We start from the raw sequence: 24,510 nt of genomic DNA, 5'->3' as shown, positions 1-24,510 counted from the left end.
ATGCCATTTGAAGATAGGAACTGCCTGTGAATTGCCCAGGCCTGTGATGTTTATGTTGTAAAGATAGGTACCTGTAATTTCCCCATTTGACCCACAAGGAAACCGGAAGAGTATATTATATCGTGTATTGTATTATTTTTCTCAGCAATTTTTGTGGATGGTCCTTTTTCCTAGAATAGCAGCCCCATCTCTCGAACCTTTCTTTGTTTTGCTTTTTAAATTTGGTTCTCCCTCCGTGAATCAGTTTGGGTTGCGAGTTATTTTCCTCTTCCGCCCACATTCGCGGTGTAAGTTGTTCCAAAGACCTTTTCCACAAGGAAGCTGGGGACAGCCTGATTTTGAGATCTCGTGACAGCCTGATTGCCGGCCTTGGAAATGCTGATGGAGGAATGCCCTCCAGCTGGACAGCATGGGGCTAAGTCGGAAGCTTGGTTATTGAACCCCCACCCTCCTCGCAAGAGCCAGATCATATACGTTACTACACACAGGGGCTCCTTCCACAGGGCTTTGGCAGGATTCCCTGGCAAGGGAGACCCCCACCACGATAAAATGCTGGCCTGTTAAACTGGGAGTTCAAGCTGGCTGCGTTCCCTTGGGAAAGAGGCCCAGATCCCTCCTTCCCTAATGGTGCGGAGGCTGCCGGGGTGAATGATCTCAGAAGATGCCTTTAAAGATGTGACCCTCACCTCGTCTTGCTTTGTGATCCTCCTCCCTTCGGCCTCAAGCTCTTTGGCGGCCTGAGCATCCCTCAGCCTTTGGCTCTTCTCCTCCGTCGAGCAGGGCGGGGTGAACAAGAGGCTTTCTCTTGCCTTTCGCCATTGACGCCGGCCCACGGGGACTTGTTTAGGAGGGGTGGGCTGGCGGAGGGGAACCCTGTGTTTCCGTTCCTCCCCCTCTCTTTTGGGGCCTCGTCGACTCCGGGAACAGTTGCCGTTCTCCTTTGATGTGTTCCTCTTGGCCTCCGCCATCCCTCTGCCTCCCCGCACAGCACAATTGCCGGGGCAGCCATATTGGGATGATCTGCTGACAGTCCGGCTGGAGCTTCGTCAGGAAAGGGGGCAGAAAGGTAGAAGCGGGGCTCATTTGGAATCCCTGGCTTAGTGAACCATCTCGCCTCCATGGCTGCTTGCTCACATTTTCACAGGATTTTCTGTATTCCTCCTCGTGGCGGATTTTCAGGGGTGGGGCTTTGGGAATTGACAGGTCTTCCATTTCCATTTGTTTCTCTGAAGCTTGACGTCTGAAAAATTTTAGCTTGCCCAGGTCAATTTGGCTATTCTGTATTTATCTTTGTCTTGTTAGGTTGTAATGCTGGGTGCAGTGACTGTATTGACTTTTTAAAATTCACTGTGAAGGAGTTATTGAAACATACGGTGGAAGGTATTTAAGACCATGGCTTTTGGTTTTTTTTGTTTGTTTGTTTTTTACAGGTATTTAGGAATGAACCTTATTACCCTCGGTGGTACTTACTTCTGAGTAGCCATGTAGGATTGCTCGGGAAGCCTCCCTCTCAAGCTTCCATAATGTAGAATCTTTTCAAAAATGTTGGTTTATGACTGACATCTATCTGGATAGATGGAAGCATTTTTGCTTTTGTTTAAATTTAAAACATTTAAGCACGTTGTATTCATAAAATGGAAGTGATGTCTCTGCCCATATAGAAACTGTGTATTCAAGATTCTTCAGCTCACTGATTCCACTGAGTCAGCTTTGCCATATATTCATAATCTCTGGCCTTGTTTCTCTTGTCCTCTTAGTCATGGTGCAGCAGTTAGGATTCCTGTGTGAGGCTGTAGGCTGTTAATTAAAAAGGTGCCATGCATATCCTTGCTATGTTTGTAAGGAAATCCAGTTGAGCTTCCTATTGATTCAACCATCTTGGTTGTGAAGCTTCATTAGGTCATATTTACTGTGGTTCTGTTAAATGGTTGCTTTTATATAAGCAGCCTTGACACCTAATTCAAATTGAGGGTCCTCCCCAGCACATCAAATGATGAGCAATCATGGGAATTGCAGTCCAGGAACATCTGGAGGACTGGCATGTGCCCCAGTCTTGAGTTATGTTTTCCCATGCATCTCTCTTTGATACCTGTCCGTTTTTGAGAGAGAGAATACGAGAGTCAGAATTTCTGCTTTTGTTGAGTGTGTTTTAGGCTGCTCTGATCTCTGTCCGATTTTTCCTCCTAACAAGATTCAGGAACGCTGTGTCCAGCAGCCTGCTCCATTTTTTAGTGGTTTGATCATCGTCCTAAGCAGCATTTTTGATGCCAGTGCAGAAGCTTACTAAGGAAGGCTTGTTCAGAAGAATGGGGCATTGAATTGTTGTTTGTCTGTGTTACATCTTGCATACTGAAGACATGCAGAGTATGAACCGAACAAAATGCCCGCCAAATGATGTTTAACCGTATCTTTTTGAAAAGAAACAAATCCTTATCTCTCGCCATTCTGTATTTTTGTGTTCTCTTTCTTCTGAGGTTTTATGAGAGAAAGGGAGCACTGCTCAGACTATGTTGTCAAACAAAGCAGAAAAAAATTTCTGTTTAGAAGTAGGGCAGACTCTTTTATCAGGTCATGTTGGGGGAGTGGGCAACTTGCAGTCCATGGCCCATACCTGGTCTTTGGCCCAGTCTTACATCTGGCCTTAGGCCTGGTTTGTGAAGCCTGCTGCAGAGGAAATGTTCTTCCCAGAACCCCGCTGGGGGAAGAAGAGAGAGGAAGGGGAGAGGAAAAAGAGCATGGGTTCACCTACTTTCCCCTCTGGTCTCCTCTCTGGCTAATCTCCCCAGCCGCCTCCATCTCTCCCCTGACAGATGGCTGCCAAAAGAAATCTGACCCATAGCATTTGTCTGCTGCACATTCATGTGCCTTCTTCTAGACATGTGAAACCCTTGGATCGGCCCAAAGGAGTTTAAAAGAAGCCAGCCTGGCAGTTACAGGAGAGACAAGAAGGAAACTTGTAAAGGAAATAACTTTGCATGAGCAACACATGGTCTTCCCCACTCCCTTTTCTGAGCTATGTGATTCTCTCTTGCCCTTCATAACCGTCATCATGCGGAGACTACAAATGGTGGAAGATGCAGAAATGCAAGAGCCGCTCATGCTTTTCGGACGGAGATGGAATGTCTTCCTGGAAAAAGAGATTTTAAGTAATACTTAATGTGAATTCCTGGTCTTAGCAGGAGGAAGGTTGCATCCTTGTTAAGAAGCTACCGGAGGCCACTTAAGTAGAGAGCTTGAGAGTACATAATGTACTTTTATTATGTTACTAGAAGCTTTCCGTCCATTTGGCCAGAATCCTTTCAGTTTTCTTCTAGGGAGGGAGGATCAGTTACACAGAAAAGACCGTAGAAAGCAAAGCTTACAGCATCACAACCTTGGACTTCATCTCCCAGTTTGTTAGCTTTTTTTCCAGATGTATCTGGAAGATAACTGCTGCTGTGTTGATGCCTGTTCAGTTACATTCAGGCACTAAGAAACCCTTAGTTACTGGTGTCCTTTGTTTTGTGAGTTATGGTACAAATTAGAGAGCTCTTGACTCCTGCTAGGCATCAAGTGAAAAAAGGAAAAATTGTGTCCCAGCTGTGTAACGAATAATAATCATGTGCCGTCCAAGTCAATTCTGACTTAGGTTGGCCCTTTTCAGGGAGAGAACTCGATAGTGGTTCAGCGTTCCCTTCCCCTGGGTGTGCTCTGCAGCTTGCTCAAGGCAACCCAGGCGGGCTCTTCTCCTAGGAGGCCCAGTGGGGGAATCGAACTCCCAACCTCTGGCTCCACAGCCAGAGACCTAGCCCACTGAGCTATCCAGCCAATTGTGTAACTATTAGAAAGTCTGCTAATGCTCCCATTGGCTAAACCATTGAACTGGCCTTTCCTGGCTGGATGTCCTCTATATGTTGGACTACAAAGCTCTTGGTCCCCAGCCAGCAGGACCAAGAGGTTTGGTGAAAGGGTGGTGAAAGCTGTGTTAAATAGGGGCCAAAGAAATCTTAACTCCCTTTTTTTGGTCACATGTTGTGTTGGCACCTTCTGTTGTTCTAGGAGTTGTAGCGTACATCTGAAGCTGGCATGTTGCAGAGTCACTTCTGCATTTGAAAGTGTGATGTGTTTGTATATGTGTTAATGACACCAACTTGTCTTCCTTGTCTTTCCAACAGAAGAATACATCCTCCTCCTTTTTGTGTTCCATCTAATATGAAAAGTTGGAACCACAATCCAGTTGCAGGCAGAGAACACATAGATTTCCTATCTGAGTTTATTAGCTAAGTTTACCCCCCCCCCCCGAAGAAATAAACCCAAATGGGAAATCTACGCTTTCTCTGCCTGCAGTGCATTGTGGTTGCAACTTTTCTTCTTAGGTGGAACACCAAGATGTCCTGCCTTTAAACAAGGAAGCAAACAAGCAAACAGATAATTTGCAGACTTCAGTTTAAAAATACAGGCTAGAAAACGATGACAGTAATGTTTCTTAAGTCACTTTTTAAAAAGGCGTTCAGGAAGTGAACGATGTCTTCTGTCTTTAACCTGCCTCTTTGCTGATTCACATAGAGCTGTTTTTAAGCATGTCTAAGGACGTGTCGTTATTTGTCAGTGATGCGCTGTGCTCTCTTTCCAAGTTGGAAGGAGTTTTTGCTGTGGCATTTTTAGAGGTGGGACCCAGTTTGTGAGCTTCCCTGCTGTATTTGTGCGCACCTGCACAAGACAGAGCTGTTTTCAAGTGAAAATCTGGCTGGGTATCGGAGGCCTTCCCTTCGCCACTCTGCAGAAAGGAGAAGGGAAGGTCGGACTTGCACAGCCAAGCCATCAGAAAAACCCTTTTCATTTCCTCCATGGATCTGGGAGATCCCTGGGACTTTCTATGTGTGCAGAATTGTTTTTAGCATGTCACATGTACCAATAAAACTGTCAAACCGCTCAGAGGATGGCTACCCTTTCAGTGGCTCTGAGTCAAAAGTGATGTAAATGCTGCAGATTCCGTTTTTGTTCCTGGGGGTGGGACACTGAAAACAGTGTCTCTGGAGCTGTTGCTTAACTGTGACCAGCTAGGTGAGCGGGGAGTGGCGCTATCCTTGCTGTCTTGGGATGCCAAGAAATGATGTTAATTTTTGCATAAGGGGGATTGACTCCACTGAGCTGCCAGATCTGTATTCCAGAATAAATGAAAACCAGTTTTTCTCCTTTCTTTTATCAGATAACTCCAGAAGAGAGAACTTGTGGGAAGTCCTTTGCAGCTGGTTTCTGGACTACGCACAAGGGGGCGTCAAAATGTCGGGGGCTTCTGTCAAGGTGGCGGTCCGGGTCAGGCCCTTCAACTCCCGCGAGACGAGCAAAGAGTCCAAATGCATCATCCAAATGCAAGGCAACTCAACCAGTAAGTCAGACACGGCTTTTCACGTCCTGCCAATGTTTGTTTGTTTGTTTGTTTATTATTAGAACTGGAAGGTGTAATGTGATTTGGGAACTTCTCAGTGCAGGTGGTATTGTATGGTGTGGTGATTTTTTTGAGCGAGTTCCTCTTTGACAGTGGCAGAGGGACTCGTCCAGATTTGTGCGCACATGTTTAGTTCCATGTCCTTGTGGAAAAGGTTGACCCCCACGTGGCCTGCTAACACCCCTTTCGGGCTACCAGGATGTTTTCGTCTGCTAAAAAGCGGCTGTGCTCCTTTTGCGCCCTGACATCTTTGAATCAGATAATTGTAGTCAATCCAGTCCAGCCCCTGCTTCCAGCGAGAAAACTGGAACAAGAACATCCCTGAGATATGACTGTCCAGCATCTGCTTGAGGACATCTGGGGAAGCGATAGGGCCGGGCACAGGGTAGCTGCCAGCTGTTGTCCAGCTGGGACTCCCAGCAGCCTCAGTCACGTTTAATGTGGCGAAAGATGCGGAGAGTTGCCATCTCTTCACGATTTGAAGGGTCACACTTAGTCTACTTTGATGCCACAAGTTGTGGCTCCATTGACCATGCCCTCCCTACTATCAAGAGTTTTCTCCTAAGGAGGTTCAACCGGTATTTCTTCTCCTGGAATTACAGCCCGTCGGAGCTGAGTCCAGTCCAGTGGGACAACGGAGAACACATCTATGCCATCTTCTTCTCTTTTACAGCCTTGGGGAATTTGAAGAGTGCCGTGTCCTTTCCACTCTTCTCCAGGCCTATCACCTTCCCTTGTGCAGCCAAACACCTTTCTTAGAATTAAGCCCATTCTGATTTGTCTGTATGTTTTTTAAAAGCGTGGTGCCGACAGCTGGATCAGTTTAGATCTCTGGCTGTGGAAGCGAGGCGGTCAGTTCCCCACGGTGCCTCCTTGACACAGTCTGGACCTGAGGATCCGTAGGGTTCTTTCCAGCTCTGCAGTTCTAAGACTACTATAACATAATTATAATTATAATATCTTACATACCTAGCACCTTATTCTTCATACGTGCTTCTGATGTCATTTGAACAAAGACATAATTGTGATTTAGTTGTAGTAGCAGTCGTGTTCAAAGGAAAATCTTTTTAGAAGAAAACGAGAGTGCTCCAAGGGCCAAGTCAATGGGGAAAGGTTTCCTTTGTGTCTATCTTTTTTCTTTTCTTTTTCTGGGCATGCGCTAGTCCTGTCGTCTTTTGGTGAAGGTTTCCAGGCAGACAAAAGCAGATTGAAGCGGCAAGTGTTCCAGTGAAGTCAGTTGGGCCATTAATAACTGTGGGAAAAGAACCTTAGAGATACGCGGGGAGCCGTCCACAGAAAGCCTCTCCCGTGTTGTTAGGTGGAAAATATGCCAGGAATGTGCATAAAAAGGGCATGTGATGAAAAGGGAGCGCGTGAAGGCAGGGAAAGGGGTCCATGGCAAAAGGTTTGAGGACCATTTTTCATAGGAACTGTTTTATAGGCCCTTGCAGTTTTCTTTTGAAAGGGCAGCAGTAAAACTGCAATGCTGTTTGGGGATTAGATGCAAAAACATGCACTAAAAAAATAGAAAAATGTCTCTAACCTCTAATCCTGTGTTTCTTTTATCGTGTGGTTTTGGCCAAGAATGCACCACTTTCACTGTTTCTCTTGGTGTCTTTGGCCACTCTCGGCAGAAGGATGTACCTGGGATGCAAGGCAGGAGGAGACGTTAGGCCGGGATTTGTCTGCTTAAGGAAAAATGAGGATGGGGTTGATTGTGTGGTGATTGACTCCTGTTTGGGCTGAATCTGATGTGTGGCACTGGAATTGTGGTAAGCCTATCGCTCTTTGTTGGGTGGGAGGTCGAGGAAGTGGATTTCCCTCTGGTTCCCCGGACATCTTGCACCGCTGTGATCTGTTTACAGTTAAGCATAACTCATAGGCATGAAAGGGCAAAACGGGCAGATCATTGTTGGGCAAACTGCAGAAGTCTAGACTGGCCTTCATTTCTGCTATTTAAATCCCTGGGCTCAGGACTCTTTTAAGTCTAAAATGTAGACCTCCTTTCCCCAGGTGGTAGACCTTGATTCGAGTAAAGAAGACAAAGTCAATGCTGGATGCCTGAAATCTGCCAGCCTGTGGACTCGGCAGTGGAATTGCTTCTAATTTTGATTCCTTTAAAAACAAAAAAAAAAATTGGCAAACATCTCTCTTCTCCTTAAGTTTGTTTGTGGAACTATTAGCAGAGCAGGGTCTGTTATGCCCTTCCTAGGTTTGCCATTAGTGTTTTTCTAGAGAAGTTAGTTTTGTCTGAAAAGCAGAACAGGAAGGAAATCTGGGATGTGCTCCCATGAAATAATTCTAGTGCCATTCTTGTGACTGAACTTCTGGCTGCTTCATCATATGCAAAAACAATCCAAGGGAATGTTTTTCTGTCACATGACAGCAGCTGGAAAACCACCGTCATACTTCACACCCAAGCTGTCTCCTCCTGTTCGGCAGCTCAGATCGGTGTCAGGCATTGGGATCCGTTTAGCCCCGATTCACTAGGGGCTAAGTTGCTTGCTGGTCCAAGTGGAGTAGACCCATTCAATCAATATGTGTTGAGTGCACAAGTCACAACCGTTTAGTGAGTCAGGTGTAGTGGAGAGTAACAACTGGATCTAACCATAGCACTCTGTTTATTTACAAATATTTTAAAACTGCTTACATCAGATTTCAATGTTTTCAAACCTGTGTGCAGGAAGACATACAAGATAAAGCAGTATATAGCATCAGGATTCAGTACTTTAGTTACCCTTGAAAGAGACACTAAGGCTCAGCTCTACCAGGAAAGCTTACAGAGATAGTTATGTTTTCAACATATGCCTAAGAACAAGAACTGTGGGTTCATGTCTCTTATCAGAGGGCAGTATATTTTTTGCTTGGCGAGGCTTCTTGGTGGAGAACAACTTCCCACTTTGTCTACCCTAGCAACAGCAGAAATTCATCCCCAGAACTTGGAGAGAGATTCTCTCCTACGAAGGGTCACCCATCACATTTTAACTAGTCTTTTCTTCTTCTTTTCCCCACTGCTAGGGCACATTCATGACCAAAGGGCTGGGCATAGAGTCAACAGCATTACTTCAGCCTTCCTTAAACGTGCCCCTCGAGATGTGTTGGGCTGTAGTTCCGATCATCCTCTTCCAGCCTCAGCAGGCAGGAAACATATGAAGTTCTACCAGGTTACAGTTTAGGAATAGTAGAATGGTGATTTGGAAGACCGAGTCATCCTGACAGATAGGATCATGCTGATATTCACTGTTTCTTTTTCCCCACTGGTGTATTTTTCATGTCCAGGAAAATACTCTTTATAATGAGCATAATGAGATGGGTGGAGAAGTGTATGTTTTAGAAAGACAGAATGTTCTGGAAAGTCAAGGCAGTTGTTTGATGGGAGTGTTGCTTCTTTGCTGATTTCACGTGTCGCTAAGCCAGTTTCAGGCTTTTCAGATTCATTATACATTTTTACGATGCCCTCAAAGTGGCTTATAAAGCACGAAACACAATAAATGGCATTCTTTCATGGGCACACCATGTAAAACAGTGCAGTTGTGTACATGTTCACTTGGACTTAAGTCATACTGTGTTCAGTGAGTCATAATTCTAGACCAGTGTGCCCAGCATGGCATCCTCAACCAGGTCTCAAAATACGTCCTTACAAAATGATCAGGCCTATAGAAAAATCAGGGATTTCCAAAGGAACAGGTGACCTCTGTTAATAGATTCACTGTTGCTTACCTACTATGCAGAAACCTCCCACATCTAAGCTTTTTAAAAAGCAAATTTCTGTTCGTCAGGAGGATGTCTATAACATGGCATGCACTGGGTATGCAGTCCATTCTCGATGAAGGAGGGGTTCCCAACAATGATGTGAAGAGGAAATATAAGCAGGGTGGAGCGTAATAGTCGGTCTTCTGCCATTGATCATGTGAAATCTTTTGGCTGAAATTCTTTCTAGAGCTGGGGGTTGCTCTGCAGATGCAATGGAAATATAATAGAACACCCACTTCATGTTAATAATATGTAGGCATGTGAGGGAGAAATTTGATGAAGGGTGCAGTTTTTTTTAATAAGATTTGCAGAAGTATTGGGGGTTTTAATTTCTAAAACGTGTTCAAAGTGCATTAGTCACAAGCATCTGACAGCTCCATTTAAAACTGCAAACTGCCTGCCTTTGTAAGCTGAAATCCTTTTAAACCAAAACCTAGAAAGCAAGTTCTACTTGTTTAATTAAAAAATAGAGAGAGAGGGAGAGAGAGAGAGAGAGAGAGAGACAAGAGACAGATTACTATCTCCTTCTCTATGGAGGGGTCTCTCTCTCCCTCTCCCCCCCTCTCTCTTTGCAGTGTTTTGTCCGTTCTTCTGTAGTGCTTGAATTTATTGGATAATCTTTAACGATTTCGAAATGAGATTGGGTGATTCCCAAACCCCTTCAACTCAATGCTTAAGCAGTGGAACGACCCCATCTGCCAGGAGCGAGCGAGAGTCACAGATGCTGACTTGAACAGATTGGAGTTGGGAAGCTGAGCAGCCCGGTTAGGCTCTGGCAAGGCCACAGAAAGTATTGGGAGGGAGTGCCTGCTCAGTCGCTGTGTTCAGTTCTTTATCAAAATAAAGGTAGAGCATGGGTGCGTTGTTTGGCTTTGCTCTTTTTAAAAATTTTTTTTGCATGCCAAGGGAACATCTGTAACTGAATAGCATCAGGTGTTGAGGAAGGCCTCTTGTCTAAGACCCTGGACAACCAACCCTTGCTTCTTACAGTAGATACTGAGCGATACGACTTTAGTGAGAGCAGTTCCTGTGTCCCAGCTATTTATAAATGGGTAAATCATCTGGTGGATCTGCACCACCACTAGAGAGACCACGTTCTTGATTGTTTTGTCACGTTCATCTCCAAAAGCGGGAACATCCAGGAGCGAGCCTCTGATACAGAGATCAACATTTAGGTCGTTTTGATGGGCCTTCAGACACATCGAAGAACTCCTGAATAGGGCAGAGTTGGGGGTCCCTTCCAACTCTGCCCTTCTAAGACAGTGGTCCCAAGTTACTTATAACCGGATTGGCAGGTTCAGAATGAGCACTTTGAATTGTGCCCAGAAATGAACTGATTCTTGTTTTCAAAAGCAGCCCCATGTAAAGTCTGCTACTATAATCGTATCTAAGCTGGATATTTTCAGATAGCCACACTGCTGTGGCAAGGAAGAATTATCTCCCTCCAACACATAGATAATAGCCTATCTTATCCTCCTCCAAGGCTGTTGGGGCGTGCCACAAGTCATTGTGTGTTCCAGTCCACCTGTATGTTGCCTTTCCACAGAATTGCACCCAACAATTAAAATAAACTGTTCAGGTAATGATAGCCAAAAAACCAAAAAACCAAAACAAAAACAAACAAACAAAAAAAAAACAAATAAACTTGTAACAGCATAGCAACAACTGGCCAGTCATCGAGACACATATAGTACCATTTCATAGTCTTCTGGGCTCATGTTAGCATCTCATGTAACTAGGTGGCAATGACAGTGGAGGGTTTCGGCCTTTGCTTTGTGTAATGCGTAATTCGTTGATGGTCTCTTGTTTCTGAATGACTGATAAAATGACCCCCCCCCCAATCCCCAGTTTAGCTTAGGGTCAGATTTGCCCCAAACGGGAGGGTCCAGTTCTGGGCCAGCAGCTGCTCCTTTTCCTCCTTCCAAGCCCTGTGGGGCAGACAGAGATAGGAAGGGAAATATCTAATTTCGTCCTGCTCAAGTCAAGCCATCTCTCACTAGCCTCTCTCTTCCAGCGTTTGGCAGACAAAGTGAGGGAATTGGCAGCCAGGCAGACGGAGAGCCACCTTCATTCACATAAACTAATCTTTTGCCTCTTGCCTAAATTCTGACTTGTGCGCTTTGAAACCAGTGAGAAATGAGCAGTCTTGGAAAGCACAGAACCCTCGCCTGCAGAGAAGTTTTTAAAAATTTGTTTAGCCCTTTGGTGGAAGAGTTGCTCCCCGTGATCAAAGCCTTCGTCCAGAAAACTGGCGTGAACTGAACACAGTTCATTTGTCTGTAGGAAATGTGCCTCTGTGTTCTCTGTTGTGCCATCCCCTGTCCATTTAAGGAAAGGCTGTTGATTGAAGGAAGGGGTCTGGATCCCATCGTTTGTCTACCTACCGTACAGTAATAATGGAGGTCCCAGGTTCTATCCGTGACACTTTCAACTAGAACTGGAAGAGCCAGCAGAGTTATACTGCTACCAGAAGTGAGGTGAAGGATGATTTGATAAATTCCCTGGCCCAGGATCCACCCCTGGCCTTGGAGTCTGTGCAAGGATCACACGACTCCCCCCCCCTTTTTTTTGTTTGATTGTGGACAATTCTTGGGTGGTTTTATGCTTTCTGGAGTTGTTTTCGGACGGTAGCGTGCTCTGACCTCATTTCAAATCCATGATAACCATCACTGGTCACTGAATCCTCCTGAGCTAATATGTGACTGTTTAAAATCTGTTTTGTGCTTGGGGCAAGAATATCTTCAGGGTGCAGCTGTTGCTTTGCATGCATCTTCAGCATACACCAAAATTATTTTGAAGACTCCTGCCTCTCATTAGCGTCTCCGGGCCCTATGTGGGATTTTTTGATGGCTTACTATGTTACTATAGAAAATCTTCCATAAGGTGGACCCTAGTGATTGACTTGTGTGAAATGTGTGTATGCTACACACTGGAACAGGGGTAGGCAGCCTCCAGATATGGACAGCAACTCCCATCATCCCCAACAATGACCGTGCTGGCCAGGGCTTGTGAAGAATTGTAGTCCAAACCATGTACAGTGGGGTCTCTACTTAAGAACTTAATCCGTATTGGAAGGTGGTTCTCAAGTTGAAAAGTTCTTATGTTGAATCTGCATTTCCCATAGGAATGCATTGAAAACCATTTAATCCGTATCTGCTCTTTTCCGTCCATAGAAACTACAGTGGAACCTCTACTTAAGAACTTAATCCGTTTTGGAATGGTGTTCTTAAGTTGAAACGTTCTTAAGTTGAAGCAAGATTTCCCATAGGAATGGACTGAAAACCAATTAATCCGTTCTGGCTGTTTTTTTGTTATGTAGAGGTGTGTTCGTACATTGAAGCATTAGTTCCCATAGGAACTAAAGCAGAGCTGGTTAATACGTACTCTACCACTAGGGGTAGAATTTTTTTTTAACCTAAGATGACCTAAGGTTAAAAAAAGAGCAGGAAAGCTTTTTTTCCCCCTGTTCTTATCTTGGATTTCTGTTCTCAAGTAGAAGCAAAATTTAGCAAATGGAGCTGTTCTTAAGTGGGATTGTTCTTAAGTAGAGACGTTCTTAAGTAGAGACCCCACTGTAGAGGGCACCAGCTAGCCTGTCCCCAGTGTGGGGGATCCAGGCAAAGATGGATCTGTGCCTTTTTGTGGTAGTTCGGCTCAGAAGCAACTAGAGAGGAGACATGCTGTCCTGAAATGGCAGCTGCAGACTTGATATTTATAGCAACTGGATCTGCTAGAGCAGCTGAGGATGAGAGCTTTTACACAGTAGCTTCTGGCTCTTCTCTTCTTCTTCTTCTTCTTGTTCCTCCTCCTTGTCCTCCTGCTGTTCAGGATTGACTCCCTTCCTCCTTCTCCTCTTGGTATGGAAGTCGAATTCCTACGCAGCAGAATCTGTCTTGATGAATTTCCAGTTCAAGCCATTCCACAGCATGGGGGGGTCTGTGCGTGTGGTCTTCTTCCTTTATTTCAGTTAACTTGAAAAAGGCCATCCCTCCTGAATGGCCAGCAAGCAGGGGCTCCTTCTACGGCTGGGGCAGACCCACTTCTTTGCATTGGTTCTGGTGTAATAGGAACTTTTCCTCTAGATTGTTTTGATGACATTTTTGTAAAGAGTCCAGCACTTTTCTAGTTATATCTTTACAGGGGAAGGGTAAAAAAAAGAAGAATCCTTTCTCCTTTCTGAGTTAAGGGTGCAGTTTTACATTCCTTTAATCGGCCCTGTGTTTTCCAAAAGCTTCACCTCGGGACACTATAGCAAATGGTCAGTTTCCAGGAACCTTGGACGGAAGCAGTGCATGTTGACCATCATATTTATCTGATAGTAACATCTAGTGAACAGACGGCTTAAAAGGATCCATTTTATTTACATCCCACATTTTCTCTACACTCAGCTGTTAGATATGGCTCCGAGGCAGACTCTGCCTGGTTCTAAGATGACTAACCAGTGTGGGCTCTGGGCGATGGGTGTTCAAATGCTTCTGCCTCCATTGACTCACGGTGTGACGTTGGGCGCGTCTCGTATTTCTCAGCCTCCTTTCCCCATCTGTCGAACCGGAATCGTGGTAAACTCACGAGTTTTTTCTCTCGCATTGAACACGAGAGTCTTTCTCGAAGGGCTGTCCAAATTACAGATGGCAGAGAGACCATTTTAACAACTGCTCCCCCCACCTCTGCCAGCCCTCAGATGATGTCTGTTTAAGTGTTACACCTGAGAAGATCTAGCGTTGACTAAAAAGCGGTCATTCGTTTTGCACCATCCTGTAAGAAATAATGGATTTTTAAAATATGAGGGTTATGTACAAAACAGACCCAAGTCGATTGCCATCTGTGCTGCCTATGTTGAGTTAACCTTCCCCAGGTCCCTTCTGCAGATTTTGCTGTCTGGGCTTCCCTTCCTTTGTGGCCTCGCCCCTCCTCCTCCTCCCGGAGAAGGTCACCTTCCATTCATTCATTCATTCATTCATTCATCCGTCCATTTGCTATTGTGAATCTTGGAGCCATCTGCATTTCTGAGTGAACGAGGAGCCTGGATTTAAGAAACAAAGCAGAACAAAGCACACCCTTGGGTGGGATCCCATTGTAGTAATCATTAACGTCATCTTTGTTGCCATCATCTTCCAAACTGCAAAGCTGGAAAAGGGACGCTATGGATCAATTGAGTCTGACCCCTGTCTTGGTCTCCTTTTGTATAGCGGGCAGATTCATCCCGCTATACAAATGCCGGAACAGGTGGTACCTTTATTGGCCGATTGAGAGAAAAAAAAAGAGGAGGAACTTAGTGAATGATTTCATAATTTAAATAGGCACCTACACACAATACGAGCATGTGTGCGCACGCATATATATATAGTCGATGGTTTCATTTTTCCTGAATCTGCATGTTTTGCATTGTTTTTTGAATTGTACTTGGAGAGCATCGACCAAAGAGGAATTTGTACTCAGACCTCGCTAGTCTAATGCTTTATTCATGAACCAGTAAACGTTGCATTTTCAGAAGCAACGCAGCCATAATCTTTAGTCCAAACCATGGTTTAGAGAAATAAGAGGGATGTCCATTCCTCAACTGATGCCTGGTTCTGATCCTGATTGGTGTTCTTTGCCTTTTTTTTTTTAATTGCGAAAGCAGCATTTGAACAAAAACCAACCGCCCCCTCCTTATGCAAGAGCCAGGCAGCTTGATGAAAAATTAAATCCAAGCCCTGCATAATTCAGTGGCTGAAAGGGCCTAGCTGTGCACGTCCTGCCCTATGCTTTGCTGCTTGCTTAATGCGACTGGGACACCCATTTGGTAGAAACAAATAAATTCATTGAGCTCTTAGGATAGATTGTTTAAGGACTGGCCCCTTCCGACTGTATCCAGAGTATCTTTCTGACGTGGGTGTTTGCTTCGAAAGGACAAAGACGGAGTCTCAAGGCATTCTCCGTGGCGCGCTCAGCTGAAAAAGGATTGGTTCTCAGTAGCATCGGAATGTGTATGAGTGAAATACAATTAACACATTCAGTTCCAAAATTCTGTTTGATCTCAGACGTTCACTATGAGTTCTTTCTTCTTCTTCTCCACAAAGATCATTCCTTTCAGTGCCAAGAAATAAATATGACTCTTTGGGTATGGATGAAAGCTAAGGTCCTGCATCCTTTTTGCTTCACCTCCTTATTTGCTGCAGCAAAGGTTAAACCTTTGTTTGCTTTCCAGCCACTGGCAGTCTTCTCATAATCTCGAGCCCTATCAGATCGCATTGTGTCCCCTGACTGTAACAGCAAACCATGGTTTGTTGAAACCTGGCATGTTGAGACCCACCTTTGTTAATAAGTCATGGGATGTAGTCCACAAAAACTCATGTTTCAATAACTTTGTAACCTTTCAAGGTGCTACAGGAATCCTTGTTTTCAATGATGATGTGTTTCCTCCCTCCCTCCACCCACTGTGCAATTATGTCCCTATGTGTTCTCCAGCCAGGCAGGATGATTGTTATAGGCCAACATAGCAGAAGATTCTAATAGACTTTGCCCAAGAAAGCCTGTTTTTGACAAAACTCATAAATGGTTAAGTATGGCGGTGGCCGAGGGGTACCTGCTATGGTAAATGCTGCATGAAATGGCTGCTGCCCCCCCCCAGTAAAGCTGTGGCATTTTGTGGAGTACGTGGCCGGGGTTAACCATGCTGCGCCAAGTAGCTGTGAGTGCCACAGTGATAGAAAACTTAATTACAGCTGCGACACAAAGGCATGCAAGCGTTGGTTTGCAAACAGGCAAGTTAATTGTTGTGTTGGGCCTTTAGACATATCAGATAAACAAATTTCTTCAGTTGAAAAATGAGGCGTTAATATGGGCCCTATCAGATCGCTCAGGAAATCAACCCTGAGTGCTCACTGGAAGGACAGATCCTGAAGCTGAGGCTCCAGTACTTTGGCCATCTAATGAGAAGAAAAGACTCCCTGGAAAAGACCCTGATGTTGGGAAAGTGTGATGGCAAGAGGAGAAGGGGACGACAGAGGATGAGATGGCTGGACAGTGTCTGCGAAGCAACCAACATGAACCTGACACAACTCCGGGAGGCAGTGGAGGACAGGAGGGCCTGGCGTGCTCTGGTCCATGGGGTCACGAAGAGTCGGACACGACTAAACGACTAAACACAATATGGGCCCTTGTGGAGGTTCCTGCCTTGTTGCCTTTCTTTCTGTCAAGGGTGTGTGTAATTAAACTATTAGGCTGGCCTGTTGTGCATCCAAGATGTACAAACCAATGAAGGCATGGAAGGAAAAATGGAATCGGGGTGCAGTTGCTGGATGAGTGCTCCACAGTGGCATTAACTGTGGTACGAATCCCCTTCAGTTGTCTGGACGTTCCTAGATCTGTTCCTCCCGGGTGTTCTGGACACCCTCTTTTGTGGTTCTTTTTTTTGGGGGGGGGAGGATTTCTCATGTTTTGAGTGGCGCTTTATACTTCTAGTTGATTCTTGTTGATTTTGCATTTCCTGGTCCTGTGTTTTTGTATTCGGTATTGTTTTTGTTGTGGCTGTATATATGTTGCCGGACGCCTTTTGTTTGCTTGTTCTTTGCATAGACCATTTGAGGAGAGAGCCTGCAGCCAACCATTTCTTCTTTATCATGATGTCCCCAAGCTCTTCTCATGTATGGTCTGGATGGTGGGAAAGTGCTTTTTCACACAATTCGTAACGGGGCATGTGTGTTCATAACTGCTGGCCCAAGCAGGGTGTCCCAACATATCGAGAAAAGTGTCTGCTTTTATTTTGCTTTTAAAATTCACTCCTCTGTCTCTCACAAAGCTGCTTTCTATATCTCTGTATGCCTTTTCGCCTTTTGTTGTGAAGAGGCTTCAGACTGGCTGGTGGTGAGTTGGTAGGTAGCTCATGAATCGCAGGGCTGAGGTGCAGATGCAGAAAGAAAAAGATGGTGGCTAAAGCAAGCCTTCCTGGAGGAAGCTAAGGGCATGGGGGTCATCCGTTCTGTTTTCCAGAGAAAGGATGAGCACTTAAACAGGGATGGGAACTTGACTTCTTTATGCCATGCTTCCCTGGAGATGCGAGCGGAATGGAAATGTAGGCAGGGCTATACAGTTTTTATCTTTCATTGCCCAAATTAGATTAAAGTAAAGAAAAAAAATTTAAAAAAGAATTCTCTTTAAAAGCCATTCCTTACATGAAAAGCCCCTGGCATGTTTTTCTGTTGCTATAAACAGAGTTTGGCTGAAACAGACTGCTGTGCTCTGTCTACAATCATCCCCCCCCCCAGCTTCTTCTCTAACCAGCCTGGAAAGAAGAGTGACAGCTTTGCATACCTAAAATATCCCGACATCACAACAGTGCATGGTGATGATGGGTTCACCCCTCCACTAGCCACTTTGTTTTCTCAATGGAATAAGATGAAGCGGTTGCCGTGGAAATGGCAAGCCGAGAATCATTGGCTTCCAAGGATCTCTGTAGGTTTGAAGATAAGTCAAATGGCGGCATAAATAGGGAATAGTCTTATTTATGTACGTGTATGCATCAAGATAGGCCATTAATGGCTTTACGGTGTGATTTGTTAGCTGTGTATGATGCTCTGGCTCTCTGAAAATAAGGACATTTCCATAGCTAGCTGGATGTACGTAGGTTTAAAACCGGGTCCTTTAGATGCTCAAATCTCAGCAGAACTGTTCTGTGAATGCTGTAACTCTGCCGGAGCCTACACTGGCCCCCTTTCCTTGCTGAAACAACCTTTTCTCTTCAGGTGGGCTTTTGTCAGCTCAAGTGGTCACTGAGAAAATCTGTTTTGATCTTGGGGGGGGGAGAGGGGAACTGTGCTTCCCCGCCCTTTGGTGATTAAAAAAAAAACCACAGTATTTTACATTAGTGGTCTTGGTAATATAAGTTAAATTGCCTTTGTCTGCAAGGTGTTTTGCCCTTTGTGTTTACATTGCCCTGGCATACTTGGGCCATCATGTTATGCCAGCATTTTTGAGACATCTGACTTTCTGTTTATGTGCATTATGCTAAGGCATGGTGTGGCTCATTCCTGTATCCGTGGCCCCATTTAATGGTGATAGCTAAAGCCAGGACCCTCACTTTTCTCCTTCTTGACAAGCCAGAGAAATAACCCCCAGTAAAGTGAGAGAGAAGTGAATCCAACGATCAACAGGGTTTTCTTCAAAATGGTGCCTTGGGAAAGGGTAGGTTTTAAATCAGTCATCCTCATCAGTACCATTATTGTTCTGGGGGGCTCATCCTAACCTGTAACCTCAATGTTACCCGGTGGTAATGTTTTCGTTTCACTGATGGCTTGATGTTCTCTGTCGTTCATTGAAAGAGTGGAGAACTTCAAGCAGCGTCTAAATAACTGTGCGCTAGTAACTAATGCTGCAGAAATTATCTAATAAAAAGCTTTTGACTATTTTGTGACCATGCCGATCCACGGGGAGTTTGAAATGGGTAACTTTAAGCAGGCTGGACTTTGTTTAGATGGCTTGTTCTCAATCCCCTCTTCCATTTTCTGCAAAATGATCCTTGCTTGATGTGCTTGCACGCATACAGATTTAGCACCCTTCTCCAAAATTTACATAGGATGTGATCTGGTGGGGACCTTGTTTTGTTTTCTCATTGCCCAGATTACCAGAATTATCAAATAGGCAGGCTTTGTAGTGTATTGGCTTCTGAACGCAAAGAATAGGGTGCCCCAGGGCTCTGTCCTGAGCTGACCAGTGAGAATACAAAAATAGGTTGGTTTTCTCCACAGCTAGAACCAGAGGCTTGTAGGAAAAAAAGTATGCCGTGTTTGGAAACCAGAAAAATGTTTTAAGAACCTGCAGTATAATTGGCCTTGATAACCTGACAAACCTTCTCCAGATGTTTAGGATTCCAGAGGCCGGCCTTCTTAAGATTTTAACACAAGGATATCAGAAAGTCAGTTGGCTCAGTGGGGAGAGGTAGCGCTTATTCTCCTGCGGCATGTACAGCACCCTGGAACGGCGGTGCTTAAAGCTGCAAAAATTGTAGCTACAAAGAGGCAGAAGGGAAGACGTTATAGCTATAGATACAAAAAAACGGGACTGCAGAAGGCCACCTTTTTAAGGTTGTGATGTTGGTAGAGGAACTTGCTTCTTTGAACAGGCAGTTGTTTTTGAGAAGTCTTGTGTATTGCGATTTTATTTGTTCCTCTTGTAAGATAGTAGAGCCTGTTTTTTTTTGATGTTTTATTTATCTTCTCTCAAAGTGTTCAAAGTGATGGAAGCTGGTCCCTCCCAGATGTTTAGAACTACAGTTGTACCTAAGCATTGGCTGTACTGGGTACAGCTGTTGGGAACTGCTGGCCAGAATGCCTATAGATCCATAGTGGGAAGACGCTGCCTTTCCACTCTCATAGACGTCAAGGTGGCTCATAGATGATTTCCTATGGCTGCCAGCTTCCATCTGGCGTCTTCCTTGCTTTCGGCCTCCCTCTGTGACCACCAGAAGAACATAGGAGGTGACAGTGAGAGGAGGAGGGGCTTCCTCTTTGGAGCCAAAGATGCCTCGGCCCTGGCCACACGGTCTCTTCTCTGTGGCAGGTCCAAGCAGCAGAGACGGGGTCGGAATAAGGGAGAAAGAGAGAGGGGCCGCACCCCTGCTGGTTCCTCTGGCAGGCTGGAGATGAATAGCCTGCCCCCTTAATAAACCATCTTTAAAAAAACACACAACAAAACATGAATGCAGAATTTGCTGATTGGAGGCTTCGTATGAATACTCGTCTGAAGCAAAGAATAAAATGGGTGCGCCCACCCTTTGCCACGTAGAGAAGCCGCCTGGACTGGCAGTGCCATCCTAATTCAAGACGGATGATGGGGACAGTGGCCCTTGTCAGCAGAAGACAGCTGGGAAGCTGCATGATGACCCCCTTGTCTTTAGTTGGTCCCGATGAATATCAGTCTTAATCTTACACCACAGATCTTCCTCCCCCTGCTACCCTCTTTCCTGCTTTTCTTACAGAAATAGGTTGAAAGTCAAGGCAGTGTTGAATTAGAGAAGGTTGGTAGGGGGAAAAATCATTTGGTTTTCTTTTGTTTTTTTAGAGCTGGTCAAAGAGTGGATTGGGCAGATGTTGTGATTTTGGTTGGGGCTGTGGGCTCCCCAGTTCTGTTTGGATTTTATGGCTGGTGTTGATGCCCCTGTTGCTACCCAGAGTTGCCTGTCTGCTCCTCTACGTGACACCCTGCTAGTGTAAGCGATATTAATCCTTGGCTTGGCTTGCTGGTCAGCGTTCCTAAGTCAGGAGCGCCAGCAGAAGGCAAATCCATTAAATGAAGGAATCATCCGGGAGAACGCAGTAGCAACCGTTGCTATTTGTGGTCTGCAAACCAAACGAGGAGGCCCACGGACCCTGTGCTCTGTCCAAAACCTTCGCAAGAGCTCTTTTCAGGAACAAGCCATTTGTGGACGATGGGGGATAAGGCGTCGTAAGTGGTATAGGAACAGTGCTTGGGATAAAGGAACAGGTTCCCACATGCAGCCTATTCATGGGCGGCTAGCCAGCATCCAGTGCATCAACAAATAAAGTAGAAGACTGCTTAGAACAGGGGTTCCCAACCTTGGATAACCCAGATATTGTTGGACTGCCACTCCTGGAAATCCTGGCGAGCACAGCTAGCGGTGAAGGCTTCTGGGAGTTGTAGTCCAAGAAAATCTGGAGATGTTGCCTCATTTCTGATACTCCATCTTCCCTCCTGAAGCCGCCATCTGCAAGGAGGTAGCTTTGGGTTGAAGAAACAGGAATCCACAGGCTGGTTAAAGAGCATTAAAGACTAATTTGTTTTGATCGCTTTTCAAAGCCGCTTCTTATTAAACTTTGAGTAAGAACAGTAGTTTCATTATAAAGCCACTCTCTAAAGTTTGTCACGATTCCTGCACCAATAATATCTGACCAACCAGCCTTTTGCCAATGAACCAGGATTATGAAAAGCTGGGTTGTTAATCTAGGTTGTGAACTGTAGCGGAGGCACAATTTAGTTCAGTGTAATAATTGCCCTCTGCTCAGAAGTCAGCGTTTGGGAATAGCAGTCAAGGATTCTCTGAAGAAGAAAGCCACGCCGCTTGTGGAAAAAAAATTGCTTGAACACACCAAATTAGTTACAGGTTGCGCTTTGGTTAATGGAAGTTCTGGTTAACAAGTATACTTAGTGCAGACCATCGATGGACTTCCCATTTCTGAACAGATTCCTCCGAATCAGCGGTGTTTCACTTTCCGTGTCCGTGTAGCGTGACACATAGGACGTGCCGTCAAGAAGCCTTAGGAGGCCACTTTGAACATTTGCCCAGCTGTTTCCGCAGGATGCCTGACTGGAGAGATGGAGAGATCGGCCCTCTGATAGATGCCGGGTTGACTTTTGTCTTGCTTCCCTTCTCTCTTTCATCCCTGGTCAGCAATTGGGGAAAAGCCAGGGTGGGAATTTTACTCCTCTGCCCGAGCTGCATCGATGGCCAGAACACAAGAAATGAAGGAGGGCCTTTGTTACCGGTTCGTGGCCATGACCGACCGTGGAGGAGGGAGGGCGCACGTACCGCCTGTGGTTGGGTGCTTGGGACGAGGAAAGGTACACTGGGGGGGTTGGACAGGGTTGAGGTCGTCCTATGGCAGCAAAAGAGTTGGTAGAACAGTTGGACTCTCCCTTTTTCAAAATGTCAGTTCTATTCAAATCCTTCCATGTGGGCTATATAGGTATCTTTTATTTACAGAGGAATGTTTTACTCTGTGATCCCAAAGCTACTGAGCCTCAGAACGGTCGGGAGTGCTTTTTGCGGGCCCTTCTCTTCATCCCCCAGAAGCCTTTTTTTAAAGCATCTGAAAACAAATCCACAGGCTATAAGGCCTTTTCATGTTTGTACTGGAACATGTGTTTCAAAAGAGGTTTGACGGAGGCCGGCTGCAGAATTCCCAAGAGCCTCCTGAGCTTTTCATTATTGCGGTCCCTCGGGGATGTGTGTGTGTGTGGGGGGGTTGGTTGGTTGGTTGGTTCTAACTTCAAAAGAAAATTCTGTGCTGCTCTGGGAAGTCTGAAATTCAAGATGAGCTATTTTTTGTCATGTTACACTTTTGCCTAATGTGAATTTCTCATGTGGCAAATGCGTGGCTCTTTTGCTTTACAAGTAGCCCTACCTTTCCTTGACCCCTTCAAAAAAAAGTAAAATCCTGTTTACTGCCTCACAAATCTGTTATAATAAAGGCTCTTACATAATCGAGCATGTATGAATGTGTGCAACTTTTTTAAAGTTGATCTGCAGAATGGATCGCCAGCTAGCTCCCTTTCCCCTTAGAACCGTCCTCGGTGCTTTCTGATACAGATGGTCGTTGCATTCTTCTATTCCTGTTTCCATCTTGAACGTATTTGAGAGCTCCTGCCTTGTGGTTAAGTGCGGAAGGTTGTTTAGAATAGGATCAAAGGTATAAATGACAAAATGCAAGCTGTTAAAGCAAGCCAGAACTGAATACCAACAAATAAGCAAGTCGTGTGTTGTATGTGTGTGTGTGTCAGAGAGGGGAGCTTGAACGCTTCCTGACGCAATGGAAGGGCATCAGAGAAACAGAGGGAGAAAAAGTCTTCTTTAATCTGGCATCCTCAATGTGTTGGGCTGTAACCTCCCTAGCCAGCATGACCACTGGCCATGTAGTGCCGTAGGCTGGGAACGATGGAGGTTGCCGTTCCTTGCTTCTGAAGGTTGCCAAATTGGGGATGGCTGGCCTGATCCCAGGAAATCAGCTGTAGCGTTGACATGGGTAAGACAGGGCACAGAGGACCGCCTCTCTTGGGAGATTGTAAAGTGAAGCAGAAAAACCCATGTAGGAAAAGATGCTCCTTTCGGCCTTGTCGTCCAAGACCGTGTAGCGTTTTGAGCCACATCCCTAGCACTTTGAACAGCGCCTGTAGGTGGGCCGGGAGCCCATAAAAGGGGCGACGCAGGCATCCTGGGAGGGCCCAAATCTGCCTGTGGAGGATCCGGGTTGTCGTAGCTCGTTTGCGGTTACAATTCCTGCAGTTCTCACAAAGCAACTAAAATGATGACGTTTTGCTTCATTTTTGGAATGCTGCTGGCCTGCCGGTTCAAACCCAGGTATGAGCAGTAGATATACACGTCGTAACTATAAAAGCAACTAAAGCAGGTCACACTGCAGAAGTGAAAGGACACCTCCTTGCACGCTGGTCGTGTGGCAACTCAGTGACGCGTTCAGTATTGCAAAGACGGAATAAATGGCAGGTCCCTTGATGTGCTTGTTATTCAGATTGTTATTTACTTTCAAGTCATGCTCCATGGTTGATACTGGACTGAGGAATCTTCGGCCCTCCACACACACTTTAAATGGCAGCTGTCCCGGTCCTTTACTTCTGCCCGTGCTGTGGGTAGGCAGGCGGGAGCAAGAGGCCGAGATATCGGAGATCCCCTAGCCCGCCTTTTCTCTTTGGGTTTAGTACAGTTCGGATGCTTCTTTGGCTCCTTTCCCAAATGACTCGTAATCTTTTATACGTATCCTGTGTTCCAGGGTGCAGGTGTTGGAAAAATAAGAGCAGCTTTGCTTATGTCTCTTCACAATGTAGTTCTTGTATCAAGCCTTGTGTTTCATGCGTTTTTCTGTTATCTTTGTTAACAGACCCGTATTTCTGTTTTCTCCAGGTATTATCAATCCAAAGAATCCCAAGGAACCTCCAAAATCCTTCAGCTTTGATTATTCCTACTGGTCCCACACTTCGGTAAGGAGACTGTCTTGGATTTCGGAAGTGTGTGCGTGTGCGTGCTTGCGCGCTGGTGACTGCACATGGCCTCTCCCTGTCCACCCCTCTTTTCCTGCAGCTGCTTTTCTCCTCTCTGTTGTATGGTGGTTTTCACCCTCCAAGATGCCTCTCGGGCTGTTTAAGTGCATTTTTCCATCACGGGAACGGAGAGATTAAATTCCAGACAAAAAAGAGCAAGTGTGTACAAAGATGATATAGGGCAGCGGGTTGGCCCAGTGTGTGTGTGTGCATGCGCTTGCGCGCGCGCACACACATACACACACGTTGTCACTCCCCCAACCACTGGGAGAGTTACACCCTTCTGTCCCACCCTGGAAATGGGTGAAAACTGGACGTGAAAGCTTTTCTGATTTCCAGTCATGGTTGGGCTTTTTTTCTTTGCTGCTCTTTGGGTTTTCTTAAAAGGGTGGGATGGATGAAAAGGGCCTTGCCCCGTCCCCAGTGGGTGTAGGGTCGGTTGGTCCAGAAAGGGGAGGCATATGCGATGGGCATACCTGAAGCAGCTAAACTCTCTTGGCTCATGTTCAGAGGAAATCTAAGAAGGCAAAGAGCAGTTTTTTCTTTGTTTTCTTAACTGT

The 24,510-nt window shown here is 45.5% G+C and overlaps 1 protein-coding gene across 23 annotated transcripts in view; it reads left to right on the top strand.

The window, feature by feature from the left end:
• KIF1B (kinesin family member 1B) overlaps window positions 1-24,510 on the top strand; it is a 90,071-nt gene that overhangs the window by 1,582 nt on the left and 63,979 nt on the right. For 21 of the 23 annotated variants that reach the window (XM_072977562.2, XM_072977559.2, XM_078379220.1 and 18 more), the window contains exons 2-3: window positions 5,189-5,368; window positions 23,814-23,890. In XM_072977562.2, the coding sequence (XP_072833663.2) occupies window positions 5,263-5,368; window positions 23,814-23,890 (183 nt within the window). In that variant the 5' untranslated portion in view covers window positions 5,189-5,262. Of the gene's footprint in view, window positions 1-607; window positions 1,067-5,188; window positions 5,369-23,813; window positions 23,891-24,510 lie in introns of those variants that run through there. The other 2 variants (XM_078379215.1, XM_078379213.1) reach the window with 1 other exon arrangement.

The sequence above is a fragment of the Pogona vitticeps genome, chromosome 7, assembly GCF_051106095.1.
Source record: "Pogona vitticeps strain Pit_001003342236 chromosome 7, PviZW2.1, whole genome shotgun sequence".
NCBI classification, from domain to species: Eukaryota; Metazoa; Chordata; class Lepidosauria; order Squamata; family Agamidae; genus Pogona; species Pogona vitticeps.
Note: the sequence above shows the minus strand (reverse complement) of the source record. Positions and strands in the feature narration are given on the sequence as shown.